Here is a 17,567-nt window from a genome sequence, read left to right as displayed (position 1 = left end):
TTTATCGCAGCTGGATCACTGCAATTTATTCTACCTCGAAATCAGCTAGTCCTCACTCAGAGGTTTGCAGCTGGTGCAGAGTGCTGCTGAACGCCTCTGAACAGGAGCACACAAGAGAGAGCACATTACCTGACTGCCCTCACTGACTGCCCGGGTATTTTAGAGTTCATTTTAAAATCTTTCTGTTTTTATGTTCTTAAACAGCCTTACCCTGACTTACTTCACTGAGCTTCTCCTCTGCTGCACTCCTGCTCGGTCACATAAGTCTGCTGACCAGCTGGTACTGGTCATTCCCAGTTCTAAGCAACTGGGGCCCCTAAGTCATGGAATGCTCTATTTTGTATATTCGTCAGGCCCCTTTACTGTCCACGAAACCACTCTAGAAATGTATTCACTCCAAAATGTTCTCCTTACTTTGCATATGGGTGCATGTGTGAGGAGGACCTGGTTCTGACAGACAAAGATGCTTTTGAAAACAACACATATGTAGACATACACCAGCCTGTGATTACAATGTGCAATGTTCTGCGAGGGGGTCATGTTGTCAAATGGGTTAGTAGAGAGCGACCCCTACTGGAAATTTATATTTTTCAACAAATTTGTTGAAGTTTCTTTGTCCTTCTTTATTTGCCTTTAATGCCTTCTTTACATTTACATAAAACATTTTTATAATCTTATTAAATGTTAACATTGTTAAACTATTAATTTTATTTTTTCGGTTCACTTTAAATGTTTTTTTTTTGTTGTTTTTTTGTTTTTGTTTTACTGAAATCAAGCAAATTCAACAAATTCTGATCTTTGATTGACAGAAATCTTTATATCCAGGTATATACATTAATAAGTAAAAAGAATAAAATCAAAAGAGGAATTTTATTCAACTTTAAAAGAAAAACTAGTATCATTATAATTCATGCGCTTATTTTATGAAGATCATAATAGTTTCTTAGAAAAATAGAACACCATATTATTGGACAAGACTTGAAATTTGTCTAGAAATTGGAAAGTGGCTCCTCGACCAATTCAAGAAGGCTTGGTGCAAAATGTAATTCATAAAGAAGCCATTTTTCAAATACATAATGTACCTAGGAACATGTACAAGAAAAGCATGTTTTAGAAAGCTAAAAACAGGCATAACAGCAGCCTGGAAAGGATTGGTAAGCAACAACCATTCCAGCGTGAAGCTCTGTATAAGAAATTTACCTCATTTTTGATTTTGCTTTGTTGTGGCTGACTCACACTCATGTAGTCTTGTTGCGTACACCTGCTAGAAAAGCAGAAAATCTGTTTTACAAACGAACTTTATAAGTTTAGGATTATTTCAAAAGGCTCCAGTGTTTTTTTTTTTTTTTTTTCTGGAGACACATAATGGCATAGATATGAAAATGAAAATTGTAATGTTAAGAGGAAAATATGCTACCAATGTCTGGATTCCCTTTGAAATAACTTAAAGGAGACTCCAGCTCGATAGAGGGCAGTAATGCTCCTCACCACCCTGCGTGCCACACATTGTGTAGCTGGACGGCAGCCTCTTAACACAAAGAGAAAGAGGCAGACAGGGCATTAAGAAGAGCTTCTGTTATTAATATTTGTCCGGTACAAGCTGCAGGTGTGTTACTGTGTGAAGGACGGGGAAACTGACTCCTGTGTGTGGGATCAGGTGGGTGTTTGGAGTCCTGAGGTCCGACTCTTTTCCAGAGTGATGAAATGCAGGTTGTTTAATACGCCTCTCTGTGCTCGTGTTGCTCTGAAAAAAGCTGCATAATATAATTCACCGTGTGCAGCAATCCACGCTTGCAAAAACGCGCATAAAACCCTGTGGATTACTTGTTACAATACTTAACCTTATATTTTAGCCATGCAAACAAATAGTAACATTATGTGATTGTGGTAGTATAGTAACTTTGTATGACTTTTTTATATATATAATTATTAATTTGCTCTGCCGTTTTGCTAAAGCACTGCGATTTTCGTCCAAAAAAAAAAACAAAAAAACTAGTACCAGTCAAACTAACTTAAGATATCATTTTCGTTTTATCGAATAACATGTCATGGTCGTTTTTTTTTCTGTTATCTTATGTCTGTAAATTACTGTTTAAGAAAAAAATTCCTCTTCCAAAAGAAAGAGTTTTCATTCAAACATGCCTCTAGTGACAACACGTGAGGAGACTGATCAGACTTTTTATATTTTCCAAATCTAATAATAATAATAATTATAAAACATAATTTTTTTCTGCCATTGATTACATCAATGTCTAAAGCTGAAGTTGTACTTTCCCTCTAAACAGGAGCTTTGCTGTTTTGTCAAATATTTCTAATCTTTTTAATGTGATTGTAAAATAGAGATGTGAACAACCAGCTGTTCATCTTTATGTCTTTGTATGTTTTGCCCACCCAGTGATGGAGCCTGTTGACCTTGTAGAAATGCAGCCTGATAAACAAGAAGCTGTTGATGTCACCTCATGGGTCTCTGTGTGTCCTGGAGGACTCTGGAGGGTTCAGCGAATTCAGACGCATGAATGGACTCAGCAAATCTCTTCTAATACAGCAGCTGACACATGTAGGACATTCCTTTCAGTTACAGTTTCACTGATCAGAATTTTGTGGCCTGTTTTGAATTTCTAGTTTTTATATATGTTCATTCCCACGCTGGAAACGTAAGCACTGTATTGACTTTCTTTCCCCTCTAGCATTCGAACAATGAGCCACGAGGAATCAATTGTATTAGGAAAAGAGGAGACATCTTGTTACGTTTGTGAGAAAAACTGTTAAAAATATTTTTGCTTTTACTTTTAAACAGAGGAAGTAACTAGATTTTGGATACTACTCTTTATTCAGATTTGATCAAGCAGAAATTTGGCAAGTGTGGCCAATTCTTGTCAACATCAGATTTGTTTTAATTATTATTTTTATTTTTTAGCATCTCTACTTATAATTTAACATTTTTAATATGACTAATATTTAGCAGTGCACTATTTGTGACAGCAATCTAATCAGGTGCATACTTTTCAAACTCGTTTTCTCTTTCTTTCCCCGCAGCTTGTCTAACTAATCACCGTCCGAAGCTGGGCTCACTGTGTCGGGTAAAAGTGCAGCTCAAAGCTCAGACCGATGACTCCGATGATCCTCCATCTGCAAAAGAAAATGAGAAGATGGCAGTCACTGCTGTTACAGATTTAGTGCCAGCTCCAATTCTCCGGCAACAGGCTACTGTGCTGCAGGTGCCCCTGGGTGACTGGACAACACTGAGGCTGGGGGAGGGTCAGTGCGATGTCACAGAGGCATGTTTGGAGGGGATGAGAGCAGGGGAGAAATGCGAGGTAAGATCTTTATAGTTCTGTAGCAGTAAAGTCTGGTTTTGTTCTCGATTGGAAGTTGTTGTTTTTTTTTTTGTTTTTTTTTACATAAAACTTTTAAAGAGCCTCATAGTATGAAAGTATAAAACCTGCATTTGATAATGGATTTACAGAATCCTCCTTTCCCCGTTAAATGAAGTTTCATCGCAGGTCTAATCATGGTGTCTAATTGCTCAGATACAACTTGCTCCCATTGGAACCGGACCAGAAGCCTCACTTCACCAGCCTTCATATGAAGACCTTCCTCTCATTGCCACTGTGGAGCTCCAAGTGTTCACTCCAGGAAAGGAATCCTGGGAGCTGACCCCCACCGAAAGGTGGGAGTGGGTGAAATCGCACAAGGAGAGTGGTGGCGGTAGGTTCAGGAGCGGGGACTTATGGGGAGCAACAGACAGCTACAGCCGGGCCCTCAAGCTCCTCATCCCCCTTTGTGGCCTCGTTGGAGAGGTGGAAGACACAAACTGTTTGGAAGAAACACATCAGCTCCCTTCATCTGATCAGCTGAAAATCAAGAAAGCTGAGCTTCACTCCAACTTGTCTCTATGCCAGCTGAAATTAAACCAACCACAGCGAGCCAAGGACAGTGCTGCTAAAGCGACTCAGCTTGAACCTGGCGCCTCAAAGGCCTGGTACCGACTGGGCCAGGCGTGCCAGAAGTTGAACGAGCTGGATGAGGCCAAAGAGGCATTTAAGAAACTGCTGGAAATCCAGCCGGACCTGCCTGCTGCTGTGAAGGCGCTCAAAGAGATAACGAGTAGAGAAAAGGAGAGAAATGTGCAGCTGGGATTGAGACTCAGTAAAATGTTTAGCTAAAGATGGAATGTTATAATTCTAATAATGTTTTTCCTCGTAATTAGATCTAAGTGCAATTATGACACAGCCTCTGTTACAAAGTAAAGCCTTATAACTACAACTATGTCTGATCTCCTTGAATGGAGGTTGGGATAATAAATATTCAACCAAAAGAACGACTGACTGAGCTTATTATCGCAAAATGGTCGCCTTCAATAAATGTCGATAGTGTTTGGTGTCCAGCCACTAGGTGGAGCAAGAAGTCAACAAAACTAAACACGACAAGCAAAATGCCGAAACCCGGGATCGAACCAGGGACCTTTAGATCTTCAGTCTAACGCTCTCCCAACTGAGCTATTTCGGCGCACGCGGGCAATTGGTCCGTGATTCAATATACCAAGAAGAGCGATGTCGTCAGGTCAAATATGGTCTAGTAAGACGACCTACTTTTGGGGAAACTGCTAGAAAAGGTTCCATAAATCCAGCCCTCCGTTTTGCAAACATTAAAGGCTTTTCACTAACTCCAGCACATCGCTACCATCTTTTTCAAACTTATCGAAAGCTTCATTTAAACCATTTTTATAGCACTTTTATCTCATAATTTGTAAACCATTAAAGACGTCACAAACCTGGGATGATGAGTTCATAGCTCAAATTTTCATGTGTAGATTTGATCCAGTGCTTTCTTTCTAATTGCAATTGGAAATGCAATTGGAAAGAAAACACAAATACTCAAATGCTAATTAAATGTTAATTATATAAGAATGTTTTTATGTTCAAGTCATAGCCTAATTGTGTAAAGATTAGTACTAAAGACCATTTGCATGGTATGTTTACATGTTCAGCTTTTTCTGTCTTCACACCTCATCTTTTTTTGGAGGAGAGGTGGGTGATGGTTAAAAACCAAAACTAGATCTGAAACTCCATGCTTAGCAACCTGTATCAGAGACAAGTTTTATAACCTCAATGGTAAAAAGTAAAGTGCTGGACTAAAGGTTAGACAGTAAGAAATCTGTTTTCTTTGTCAATTTTTGTATTTACAATTTCATGGAATCAGCATTGCTATGAATAGGGATCAGATAATTATAACTTATCCAAAATATTAGTCCCAAGGAGCATGGCGGTGGTGTAGGGGTAAATGCGTAACCCATCTACAGAGGTCTCAGTCCTCTACATGGCTGTCACAGGTTTGAATCCTGGGCTGTTGGCCTTTACCATGTCTTCACCCTCTCTCTTACAACCCACTTTTTGGTTGATCTTGGTTTCAATTCATCAGTCCTACTTCCTAATAAGGAGTTGTTATTCCCAGATTTTGCAGCTGCAGGTACAGACCGAGCCTGGTACGGACGGGGATGTTCGTGCGCACAGAATATTCCACAAGCAGCAGAGCTGTGCCATCATATATCATAGCAGATCATACTCACTTAATCAACATAAGCTTCAATATCAGCTGATTAACATATTGTAATAAAAGACTAAATATAACCACACAGTTATTACTAGTCAGATAGTGATGGACGTATTAATATTGTCGATTAAGATAATTACTCATTTATAAGGCGCTTCCCATTAATCTAAGAAATGTAAGATGACAAATCATTTAAGCTGTCTGTGTTTGTGATGCTATGCTCAGTTCAGCGAATGTTCTTGTGGTGCCATATCAAAATGTTGTCTCACACACTGACTCCACCAGATAAGCTCTTAAACAGATTTCACACCTCACCACAAACAGCATTTGCATCCTACCACAACTTTCTATTTAAAAGACAAATATTTCACCAAGGCGTACCAAAGAAATTCCAGGAAGTGTCCAGGAATTCAGATAAGGGATTGGGTGCCTACAGGGCACAATGTAAACAGCACTGTCAGAGACAGTACTTGGGATGCTGGCTTGTTGTCAAGAAGAAATCCTTTCTCTCCTAAAAAAAAAAAAAACTTCAAGCACACCACTGTAATTCTGCAGGAAAATAAACAATGCTGCAAATTTCAAGCACTGGGCAAAAATGGGTAAACATCAGTAAGACTTTTGTCCCGGAAGTTGATATGCAAAATATTGAACTTCATTAGATCATAGAAACATCAGTCAAGATGACTTAAGAACACTGAAACAGTAAGGTTTGTAAAGAGACAGCATGTTTAGTCCATGTTTCACAGTACAGTGTCATACGTTTGGTATTACATGTATTTATTTTTCTAGAAGCTTGATTTTTTTAATCAACTAAGAAATTTGAAAACATCACTGATGTGAAGCTTAAGATGTCATCCAGTTCATTCACAAACTAAAATCTAGGAACAAATGGCATAAAACATTTATTTGAATGATCATAGTACGAAAAACGCAAGAACGAAACTCTTAGTTTGCTGGCACTTTTTGGACAATGAGATCAATATTGCAAGATGCACCAAAGGACTACAGACAGTTTGCATTTGTTAAAATTTTAAAATGTATTTTCTGCATGTCCCATTTTGACGACCCTTTAAAGATTACTTCCTTTTAACCTTCTGTGTCTTTGAGCTGTCTGAAAGTGACTGGGCTGCTGATAGCTGTCTCCATGCATCCACAATAAGCACCAGAGGAATGACAATCCACAGAAAATTCATGAAGATAAAGTAGAACCAGAAGTAGACTGGATGTCCGAACTCGCTGTGAACATAACCATCTCTGTGCTCTGTGAAGAAGTACAGCACTGCTCCGTATATCTGACCTGGTGACAAAATATGTATTTAGTCACAACGTGAACATATGAGAAACCAGAGCATTATGTAAACATTGTGTTTTTATAGTTCTTAGAGCTCCTTACCGAGCGAAATGATCAGCTGCAGTACAAATCTGTAGGACTTGGTAGTTAAAAAGGAATAAACGGTCCAAAAACTGAACGGACCCCATAAGACAGCGGTCACGGTCTCCATACAAACTGTGAAGTTATCAGCTCTAAATAAGAATAAAAAAGAAAACAGCAATAGTTCACCATATCACCTCAGTTTTATATTTTACTTATGTATATTTTTTAAATCAATGTTTTTAAAGTGATTGTGACTCACATAACATATCTGCTGTCTCCTTTGGAGTACTCCTTCCCTGAGAGAGGGAAACAGAATACATATTACCTTAAAAATCAAGAATACATGTCTGACATGGTTTTCTTTTTGTTGGTTTTTTATGGTGGTACTTACACAGTTGTGATAGGAAGCTCTGATCCCCTGGTAAAATGTCATAATAAAGACAAAACCATCCCTCGATAACGCCGTGGATGAATCCACAAACGGCAAACCAGCAGATGGCCAGACGCCTCCATGTTCCCAGCCTGCCAGCGATCCCAGTGATCAGCCAGGTTACAAGTAGAAAACCCCCAGAGACAGAGAAGAGGAACACCAGAATCTCTGACATGGACCGATCATTAGCCACATAGGAGGGAATCGCCAGGTCCCGGGGCCAGAAAGGATGAGGAGTTCTTTTTGCTGAGGTGGCATCCATTATCTGTTTGAAGACAGAATCATTTTTTTATTATTATTATTGTCAATAGAGATGTGATCATTTTAAATATAATTACACTTACTGAGAAGCAATTCCAGTTCTCAGATCTTTCAGAGTCAGAGTTTAAGAGACTAAATGAAAAAAATAAATAGAAATAAAAGCTGGCATCAGCTGGTTCAACTCACCAGAGAATGCTAACAATGTTAGGGATCAGATTTTGTAAGAACGTCTATAGACAGGGTAAAATCAAAATTGATATCCAGCAAATTCCCAACTGCTTCACATGAAAGTGTAAAGCGTGACATCAAACACGGAAATCTGTCAAGTTAGGGGCGGTAACTCATGATTACAAACACCAATGAAAAACCTGCAATTACTGAGGTCGAACGCATGAAAAGATACATTCGATCTGACGGTTCAGATGATTGGCTCCTTGTCTCGGAACATGGACTTTGCTTACAAAAACAACCAATGAACAGGAGCCATTCTTTGGCTCCCTCCTCCTTTTGAAAAAAAAAAAGCACGCATAGACGGTAGACCATGAAAGATTCACAAGAATCTTTAAACTGCGAATTTTGAAACTGAGGAACAGTTTCAAAATTCTGTTGTTCATCGAGCAGTGAGTTGCGGATGTACTTTATTGAGATTTGATATTAAATAAGTCAGAATGAGGCTAAAGTCAGTCGCTGAGACTACAAATGTGCAACAGACGTAAACACAAACAAAAAGATACTATTTATCACTACTAGTTACATTCTGTTTAAATAGAACATATGTAGTCAGACAAATCGTAGCACAAAAAGAAACCCCAAGCCGTGTCAGGGAATTAACCCTGCCGTGACCCGGATTCGAACCGGGGTTGCTGCGGCCACAACGCAGAGTACTAACCACTATACGATCACGGCGAGCTACTGGGGGATATGAGATGCACTGTTCTGGCTGGTTTTATGAACCTGGGCGTATGATCTCGTCTTGCGCTCATGGCTAGGAAGCGTGAAGTACAATAGGAAGTGAAGTTCATGGGTAGCCTACTTTAAAAAAAATGTAACTTACAGAAAGACTATTCAAAAGAAGCCCGAAGGTACATATATACGGAATAAAGCTTATATGTGGTGGTTTGAACAAGCTGTGTAGTTAAATTTTACTTGTTTATCAGATGGAAGTCACAGTTGCAGAAAGATTTTACAAATGCAAAGATTATAGCCGCAGAAGATACATTTTATAAAAATGTGTTTTTCACGTCGTTCCTTTTTTTGCCATTCAAACTTGCTGGTGTGCTGTAGTAGCAGTGATTATGACGGAGATAGCACAATGACAACTGTCATTATCGAAATTGATGGAGCTGTCCGATGTTGGGTTACGAGGGTGTGGACTGAGGATTGTAGCGCAGCAGACATCAAGGGGAAAGACGTACAAATCCAAACTGACTTCCCTCAGCAAGATCGCCATGGTAACTGTCTAGTAGGTCACTTGTCTTATTCGTTTATGTAAGTCCCATATGGTCTAGCGGTTAGGATTCCTGGTTTTCACCCAGGCGGCCCGGGTTCGACTCCCGGTATGGGAACTGCTTTTGTTTCTCCTGGTATTTTTAATATTATTGAACTATCAGGTTTAATACTTTACCTTTACCTAAATAAATCTTTCTGTGATAAAGATATAAAAAATTAAAATCACATGTTTCATGGCAAACAAATTTTTTTTTTTTACTGCCAATATAAACTGTTTCTCATGTCGTAACACTGAAAATATTTTGGTTATGTTGCTAAATATTCACAAAGTTGGCATGTTTAATCATAGACGTGTTTAATTATCTATTTCTCTGTGGCAGAGGAAAACTGCAGTCATGTGACTTACTATGTCATGTGACACCTACACGGAAGCTGTACGGGTCGTCTTGAGTGGATCTGGTGTTGATTGTAGCCGCGATATAAACTGTACGGAAAACACTTCTTTCTAAACAGCAGACATGGGTGTATTGAGAGAAGAAGACTCTCGTCTTTTGTTGGATGAAAAGCTGCTTTATTTTATGGATCAGCTCGAGTTATTGGAGGAGAAACGAAAGACTCTGAACTCACTCATCGAGCAGGTAGAAAAATGATTGAATTCGCACTTTCAACTTGGCTCTCTGTCTTTGAAAGCAGCACTCTAAAAAATTTATAATTTTCAGAAACAAACAATTGTAGTTGTTTTTAGCTATTAGTCTGTGTTATGAACTAAGCTGCTAACCAAAGCTTGATAGATATTGTAGAAAAATATTAAAAACAATTTAGCATTTTATGAATGTATATTTAGTAAAACGACTTTTTCATCTTACCAGAAAAGAAACAAAAACCATAGTTGATGAGTGTGTGTTTGTATATATATGCAACTGTTTATCAGCCGCTTCACTGAGTGCGTAAGATTATTCAGCCTCTTTCCACTTTACTCTTGTATAGACTTATATTTTTATTTTTGTTCTTTACTTCTCTGTAGGGGTGGTTCTCCATAAGCAAGGCCCGTTACTCTATGGGAAACAAGCAGGTTTCTGCTCTTCAGTTTGCAAATGAGATGGAGCCACTGGTTTCTGTGCATGTTAGGTGGGGTATAATAAAGTAAATGTTCTTAAAGTCAAAGTTTTTGCATTTTTAGTTTCAGCTAACCTTTTGTTTTGTGCTTTTCTGTGTTGCAGAACCTTGGAGAAAGACGAGGTAGAATTTTGTGCAGTAAGATCGTCACAAAAATGCAACGACGAATTTGTAAAAGAACCAACCTCAATAGAGGATATTGGACCTCAAGAAGGTGATGCATTGAGAAAAATGTGTTCTGGCAATATCTACTATAAACCTTTTCCTTTTAGACTTCACTGTTTTATTTTATTTCACAGGCATCAGACGAAGAAAAAATACAAAAAGTGATATAGCAGAAAAAAAGACAAGTGAAGACATAAGCAAGGAAAAAGCTCCTGAGGTAAACCCAGGCAAAAAAAGAGACCCTAATCCTCAGCAGGACCCACTAAAGTGGTTTGGGATTTTGGTGCCGCAGTCTCTGAAAGAAGCACAGTCATCGTTCAAACAAGGTATGGCTTAAAATAAAGGAAATTTTTGCCAAAGATTGTTGCGCATTCACAATGTACGGCTTACAAAACGCATACCGGTATATTAGTGAGAATATTTGAAAACATTGACCTTTGGATCCACAGCGATTGTATAATATAAATTCCAATGAATAATTTGTGGTTCTTAATTGAGTTTCTCCTGTCTGTTCCATTGCAGTCATAGAGCTTTCAGCTGAGATTGCAGCTCTCCAGATCGTGGTCTTAAATGCCAGACAGGAGCTGAAGCATGACTCGAGAAACGATAACGGCTCAACTGGTGCTGGACTAAATACCTCTGCTCAATCAAATGAGAAGGAAACGGATGCTCTTTCAGCAAACGAGAGTTCATAAATCACAACGTCAGAATCAGATAATTTAAGAAGTTATTGCTGGATTTAAAGGTGGAAATCACAGGCTGATCAGTACCTGCGCCATTAATTATTGTTCAATAGTTTTCCATGTTATTGCAAAATGTGTAACTTAGTTGAGTTTGTATATAAACGTGTGGGAGTTTGTAAATTTGCCCAAGACTTGTGAGCGTTCTAACAAATCGTCATCACGGCTTTAAATAAATGTGGAATCAACTACATTTTGTGTTCAAATATTTTATATCCCTTTACCACTAAAGTAAATAACGCTAAAATTGTTTGGTTGACATGCTGGTGTAACATTTTGTACTGTTTTTACACTCACTACAAACATTTATTTGTAGGTAAATTAGTGATGCTAAATGAAACATTTTACTGAATAGCCTTGATTCATTTTTGTTAAGTTTAAACATGATATCGATTGTACAGCTTTGTACACTGATCACACATAGGATCGCTATCTTCTTAAAAGCATTTTCCCTCTTGCTCTCAAAACAGCCCTCATGTCAAAGTACAGACCCCTGATGTCGTATACCGGCCATGGTCAATTTTTCCACTTGCGTCGCATTTGATGTTTTTTTTATTTTTTATTTTTTTATTCCAACAAAATGATAATCTCAAAAATCCATCAAGATTCTTTTCACTAAACGTCTCCTAGGTCTTTCATTTGGTATATGAAAAACCTAAGTTGACCAAAGTGCTTTACAAAACAGTCTAAACACAAATAATACATGAAAAACATAGTAAATCATGTAATAAAAGTAAGCAAATGCTATTTGTTTTAGCAGTGACCCTTTTAGAATTTAAAGCTTAAAAGTAAAATTTATCTTGAGCATTAATTTTAAACCTGGAACATTCTCAGCCATCCTTATCTACAGAGGTAAACTTGTACAATTTTGGTAGAGCAACTTCAAAAATGGCAAACCCTTGATTGCCTTCATACTATTTTAGTTTAGATCTGGGAAAGTTAAAGAAAAACTGTAGGCAACAATAATAAAAACTAGTTGATTCTACAGCGGACCTGGGCAATGGAAAAGCTATGAATGTTCCTAACATTTTGTGAAGATGGGCTACTGCATTCTTAATCTTAAAAGCCTTAACTTAAAATATATAGCTCAATTTCATACCAACTGCCAATTTATGCTCAAAATACCACATCTAAGAAATTCAAACTACCTCTATCAATATTGCATAGAGAAGTGGTCAAAAACTCAATCACAATTATGCCAGGACGTCGTTAATAGCTAAAAGTCTGCGTTAAGGAACATTTATCAAAGTAGAGGGGCTATAAATTTGTTGTGTAATTTTGATTTCAAGTCATAGCTACTTAGTCTTTTTTTTTTAGAACAATTGGAACTGTATTGTTTAGTTTGCCTCATTGAAAAAATTATTATTTGACGAATGTATGAAAACGCATGACCTGCTCTGCACATCCTGATCCAGATCGACTATAGCGACCACAGCGGGTCAGTGCTGTGTGTCTGCCTCCTCCATGAAGGTCTTCGCTCTGTCTCCGCTTCACTTGCGTCCGAACGGCGGATGGGAGCGCTGGAAGCACGGATGTGGCCTCACGGTTATGTTATTGATGTTTCCAGACATCCGCCGCTGCTGCTTCTGCTGCTGCTTGTGTAGCTCGACCGTGGCCTATTTTAGATGCGCGAGCAACGGGAGCCCTTCCAGTTCAATTAGCTTTGTGTCTGTGGAGCGATCATTTTTCTACGCGTGATACCGGGGGTCGGGGGGGAACTGGGATGTAAACACGACGGCTTTCCTGCGCTCATGATCTGGGGCGAGGTGAGGCTGATTCCTCGGACTCGGATCGCCAGCTGATTTCACTCTGGAGCAGAGCAGCTGTTCGCTCCAATGGCGTCAATTTCGAAAGTGTCTATCCTGGATTATTTCAATATTGTGTTCGAGGGGGAAAATGGTAAAATCGAGTCCAACTGTAAGGCTTGTGGCACCAGAATCCAGGCGAAACGGAGCGTTACGTCCAACTTCGTTACACATCTTAAGGTAATGTGTCAAAATCCTATAGCAGAAATAAATAAATGATGTCCAGTGTGATCAGCTGGCCCAATGTCTCTGCATATGTTAAATTGCTGGATCAGCAAAGACAGACTGTTGCTTTTGTGTTACTGAGAGTTTATTAATTTCTCCATTAAAATTTACACTTTCATGCTGTTCTCTGACATATATGACATATTAAGCATGTTATCCAATAACATCTGTTTCTCTCCCATTCAGCGTAAACACCCAGCTATGTATGACGACTTTGTGAAAAGGAAGGATATGAAGAGAGAGGGTTATTCCTCTGCTTGCCTGCACAGTTTCACAACCAATGGAGGAAACCCCCGCTTCACACTCCCTGTAACAACTGGAACAGGAGGAGGAGCCCTAGTAGGTGTTGGAGGAGTGGGCACCCTTGAGGGAGGAGGAGGCCCTGGAGCAGGGGTGACTAAGTTTGACAGACATGACCCCCGTCAGGTATGTGTTAATGTCTGTCACCCCTTGGAATAACGCTCCCTCTGAAATCCCTCAAATGGAGCAGAGTAATGGAATCCAAAGTGAGTACAAAATGGAAAGTTTGCCATTTTTTTTTGTCTTTTTGGGATTATGGTAGGTTCTCATCTCCGAGGCGATAGCTAAGATGATCGTGCATGATCTGCAACCGGTGTCTATTGTGGAAAATCAGGGCTTCAGGGAGTTGCTGCTGCTCCTGGAGCCCCGTTACACTCCTGAGCCCCAGCACTACATCCAGGGACAGCTCCTCCCCGCCTACGCTTACCAGGCTCAGCTGGTTACACGTCAGGCCGTAGCATCAGCACACACACTCAGTCTTAGCTTAGACATCTGGAGGAGCCAAACTCAAACTGCTTCAGGGTGAGTTGGCAACATAAACCCTAAAAAAATAAACCAGCGGCATGGTTAGATTCCCCAACTGTGTGGCCTACTTCTTTCTCTTTCTTCGCAGGTACCTCGGTGTTACCTGCCATTATCTTGCATCTGACTGGCAGATACGTTCTGCTCTCCTGGCCTGCCTCCCACTGACTTGCAGTAGCTCGGCGAGCCGTGTGCTGGCAGATTTTGACGAAGTGTGTCATTCTCACGGCGTGTCAGGGAGAGCATTTTGCATCGTTGCGGACCCTTTCCCAGCGACGTCAACGGCGAGGCCAAGTTGTCTTCCTGGCTTCCTGCTTCCACCTGTTCTTACTAACGGCCAAGATGATGATCCAGCAGATCAAGTGCTGGACAACGGAAACAACGCAGAGCAATGGATCAGCAATGGCCATGAGTGTAATGGAGAGGAGAAAGACTGGGGGGAGTCTTGGGAGCAGGGTTTGGGCGTTTGTCGGGTAGACTGTTTCTCTCGCTCTCTGGAACAATGTGTCAGGGAGGGGTTGCACTCCTCCCCACAAATTTCCTCTACTTTGACCAAGGTTGCACGTTTCTATAACTACATTACCTCTGCTGTACCTCCTGAGAAACTCATCCAGGTGTTTGATGGGTGGTTGCCTGGGGGAACCCGAAACCTTCACGATACTGGTACAGATTGGGCTGCTCAACTTAAGGCAAGTAATAGTATTATGATCATAAATAAAGGAACTTAAATATTAACATATTTCACCATATTTTAGCTTCCCTTCTGTTTATTGAAGGCAATTTATTTTTGCACACACCAACAAAATGTTTCTGAGTACTTTACAGAGGATCAAAACTGGTTTAAATTCAAGTACAATTATAGACAATCTGATTAAGCCACAAACCAATCCTGTCGAATCCTATCCAGTCCAATTCAATCCCATCCAATCCAATTAAGATTAGTCTTTCACTGTAATCTAATTCCATATAATGACATTTATATAATGCCAAGTCGTAAAAGGTCTAAATAAAGAAAACCAGTGGATTGCATTGAATCTTTAATTTGATTTCAACCTTGGACATCACAGAGTAGTGGGCGGCTTTGGAGAGTAAAATCCTCCTTTTGGCAGAATGAGACGCTAGCAGAACCAGTCCCAGAGACAGTGAAATCTTTAAACTTTAAAACTGTGGATTCCCAAGACTCTTTACATAGTCTTCATACAACATAATATATTTTTACATTGAGATAATGTGATTATTGTGATTAGATTGTCAATAATTGACAGTGCAACACACCTACCCTTTCACATAACTAGTAGTGTTCGGATGTCCCAGAAACATTACGATTAAAATGTGCATGTGTCTATCAATAGTGCAAATTTCTTGATATATGATCTCATAGTTGTTTTGTTTCTTCACCTTTTTTTTTCTACAGGTCTTGCGGCGGCTTTTGGACTCAGTGGAGTTCCTGGAGGAAGTGAGCGGTCCCGGGGAGGTAGCATTGAGTAGCTCAGAAAGAGCCCTGCTGAGGGAACTCACTGACATTTTGGAGCCCTTCACTGAGGCCTGGGACATGGTGCACAGAGACACACAGAGAGACACCCAGCTGGACAGACATGTGTCCATCAGTTTGGCTCTGCCTTGTGTTCTTGGCCTGCGTAAGCACCTCTCTGAGACATCAACTCCCCACTGCCCTGCCCTCCTGCTCGGTCTAAACCAGTCCCTGGAACGGCTTCTGGCTCCGATCCTGGAGAACCCCTTGTACATTACCGCGACCACCCTGGACCCCCAGTTTAAACTTACTTGGAGCAGCAACCCTGACTGGCACAAGCAAGTTCTCCTAGAGGAATTATCCAAACATTCCACAGCCTCTCCCCCAACCGACCTCAACACAGACATTAGCCCTCAGTCCCAAACTCTTCCTACTCCATCACCATCCCCGGTCTCCTCGTTGTCTCGCCCCTGCAAATTGTTCTCTTTTATCAAGCAGAGACCGGCGACACAGGCTAAAAGCCTGGAACAGGAGTTATCTGTCTACCTTCACGAGGAGCCCACAGATGAAGAGGCTTTGCATTACTGGCGCCGTAAAACCATTGACTTTCCTCTGCTAGCTCAAGTAGCCAAAAGAGCATTTACCATACCTGCTTGTGACACTGTGGTGGAGAATATCTTCTCTGCAGCCAGAAGCCTCCTGTTGCCAGAGAGAGGCCACGTCCTACCAAAGAACTTGGAGACACTCATCTACCTCAAAGCCAACTACAAACTGTTGTGGACATAAAGCTATGAGTCAGCCATATTTTATCTGAAGAGCGACCAGAGGGTTTTCAGTTTTAGAAACATGACTTCTTCTTCACAGCAACAAATGTTGTGAAGAGACCTGAGTGAACCCCATAGTAAATTACACACCTGTTATTTTGAGACTGAAATAACTAGCTTCCTTTCTTAAGTATGGTTTTAGATGTGGATATTCTGCATATGGGTTTTCACAATATGAACTGTTGAAATGTCTGAGATCAGATCAAGACTAAAATACTCACTCCATCTGTCTTTATTTTGCCATTTCAGGGTCTTCGGATGACCATCAAGTTCCTATTGTCTGGTTCCAAGCTTCACTTAGTGAATTATCTGTTGTATTTTTGATTACAGTCAGGAGAGAACAAAAGTTTATTTGCTGTCCATACAGTCATGAGAAAGCATAAGTTTACACCACATATGTCAGAGTCAAGAGTCAAGAGTCAGAGTCAAGAGTCACATCCGGCCCGCGAGAAGATTTTCTACGGCCCCTGGGATGATCTTGATTTATTATTAGAACCGGCCCGCAGCAAGCCGGCACCCCTTCTGAAAAAATGCGAGATGCGCCCCCCACCCCCGTTCTGATCCTCACAACACCCCACCCCATTCGATCCTCACACACCTCACGCGATCCTCACACGCACGGTCCGCAGGAAATTTTGTTTTGGGCGGTCCATGCACTAGACCAAATGCGTCATTTAAAAAATTTGGCCCTCCGTCCATTTGACTTTGACACCCCTGGTTTACACTGTGATCTAATAGCTTCTGCAACCAACTTTAGGAATTGGGGAATAACTACATTTAACAGTTTTCTATGAAATTTTACCAATTTCTATCATTGCTGTTGATGAATCCTGACCCACTCTTTGGTTTTCGATGTCACAGTTGCGTGACGAAAATTGCGTAATTTTGTTTTCAGCCTTAAGTCATCCACCCCTTCCTGTCACAATCTCCCTCGCAAACTTTTCGTCCCCCATCTACGACCAAAGTTATTGTGTGATTGGTCAGATTTTAGTGGGTGCTTTTAAATGGAAAACAACCCTAGCTACTCAACCTCCAGAAACCAGTTTTTCTGTCTGTGAACTCGAAGATATAACTCTTGGACGTTGGTGCAATTTGCATTCTATAGCTAGAAAGTGTCTTAAATGCTTTCCATATGTGAATGATCTTTCTCAATTTGGAAACAATGGATGTTAATGTATTTATAAATTGCCAGACGACCTTTCTCAGATTGATGTGTAAAAACAATTGCTTCTTTAAAGTCTTTGCAGTCTGCCAAAACTGCTTTTATGCTGGCAATAAGCCTTGCTTAAAATCAAATACATACTCTATATAAATGCTTGTGATTAAATGAG

The 17,567-nt window shown here is 40.2% G+C and overlaps 4 protein-coding genes and 3 non-coding genes across 10 annotated transcripts; 4 read left to right on the top strand and 3 right to left on the bottom strand.

Annotated features, from left to right (window-relative positions):
- The first annotated feature begins 1,472 nt into the window (after window positions 1-1,472).
- Window positions 1,473-4,321, top strand: fkbpl (FKBP prolyl isomerase like). 2 transcript variants are annotated; one of them, XM_044111295.1, is made up of 4 exons: window positions 1,473-1,657; window positions 2,396-2,557; window positions 3,037-3,317; window positions 3,531-4,321. In XM_044111295.1, the coding sequence occupies exons 2-4, from the start codon at window positions 2,398-2,400 to the stop codon at window positions 4,164-4,166; spliced, it is 1,077 nt and encodes a 358-aa protein (XP_043967230.1). In that variant the 5' UTR covers window positions 1,473-1,657; window positions 2,396-2,397; the 3' UTR covers window positions 4,167-4,321. The 2 variants fall into 2 exon arrangements, with proteins under 2 accessions (XP_043967230.1, XP_043967236.1); XM_044111301.1 differs by having other exon boundaries at window positions 1,487-1,606.
- Window positions 4,322-4,436: 115 nt separating this feature from the next.
- trnaf-gaa lies at window positions 4,437-4,509 on the bottom strand. The gene has a single exon. It is a non-coding gene; the product is annotated as a tRNA-Phe (tRNA).
- A 778-nt stretch (window positions 4,510-5,287) lies between these two features.
- On the bottom strand, window positions 5,288-7,946 carry LOC122828112 (EBP cholestenol delta-isomerase). 2 transcript variants are annotated; one of them, XM_044111402.1, is made up of 5 exons: window positions 7,703-7,946; window positions 7,320-7,623; window positions 7,188-7,224; window positions 6,947-7,077; window positions 5,288-6,850 (listed from the first exon to the last, which is right to left on the bottom strand). In XM_044111402.1, the coding sequence occupies exons 2-5, from the start codon at window positions 7,618-7,620 to the stop codon at window positions 6,630-6,632; spliced, it is 690 nt and encodes a 229-aa protein (XP_043967337.1). In that variant the 5' UTR covers window positions 7,621-7,623; window positions 7,703-7,946; the 3' UTR covers window positions 5,288-6,629. The 2 variants fall into 2 exon arrangements, with proteins under 2 accessions (XP_043967337.1, XP_043967329.1); XM_044111394.1 differs by having other exon boundaries at window positions 7,806-7,946.
- A 507-nt stretch (window positions 7,947-8,453) lies between these two features.
- On the bottom strand, window positions 8,454-8,525 carry trnah-gug. Its single transcript has one exon. It is a non-coding gene; the product is annotated as a tRNA-His (tRNA).
- Window positions 8,526-9,112: 587 nt separating this feature from the next.
- trnae-uuc lies at window positions 9,113-9,184 on the top strand. Its single transcript has one exon. It is a non-coding gene; the product is annotated as a tRNA-Glu (tRNA).
- Window positions 9,185-9,437: 253 nt separating this feature from the next.
- ccdc115 (coiled-coil domain containing 115) lies at window positions 9,438-11,282 on the top strand. Of its 2 annotated transcripts, none has more exons than XM_044111382.1 (5): window positions 9,438-9,706; window positions 10,093-10,196; window positions 10,289-10,398; window positions 10,484-10,675; window positions 10,872-11,282. In XM_044111382.1, the coding sequence occupies exons 1-5, from the start codon at window positions 9,587-9,589 to the stop codon at window positions 11,042-11,044; spliced, it is 699 nt and encodes a 232-aa protein (XP_043967317.1). In that variant the 5' UTR covers window positions 9,438-9,586; the 3' UTR covers window positions 11,045-11,282. The 2 variants fall into 2 exon arrangements, with proteins under 2 accessions (XP_043967317.1, XP_043967307.1); XM_044111372.1 differs by having other exon boundaries at window positions 9,467-9,706; window positions 10,481-10,675.
- Window positions 11,283-12,498: 1,216 nt separating this feature from the next.
- Window positions 12,499-16,621, top strand: si:dkey-109j17.5 (zinc finger BED domain-containing protein 4). Its single transcript, XM_044111158.1, has 5 exons — window positions 12,499-13,074; window positions 13,306-13,545; window positions 13,682-13,941; window positions 14,033-14,630; window positions 15,356-16,621. The coding sequence occupies exons 1-5, from the start codon at window positions 12,925-12,927 to the stop codon at window positions 16,196-16,198; spliced, it is 2,091 nt and encodes a 696-aa protein (XP_043967093.1). The 5' UTR covers window positions 12,499-12,924; the 3' UTR covers window positions 16,199-16,621.
- Window positions 16,622-17,567: the final 946 nt, after the last annotated feature.

Source organism: Gambusia affinis, linkage group LG01 (genome assembly GCF_019740435.1).
Source record: "Gambusia affinis linkage group LG01, SWU_Gaff_1.0, whole genome shotgun sequence".
NCBI lineage: Eukaryota > Metazoa > Chordata > Actinopteri > Cyprinodontiformes > Poeciliidae > Gambusia > Gambusia affinis.
The sequence above is the reverse complement of the archived record's forward strand: the minus strand, read 5'-3'. Positions and strand labels throughout refer to the sequence as shown.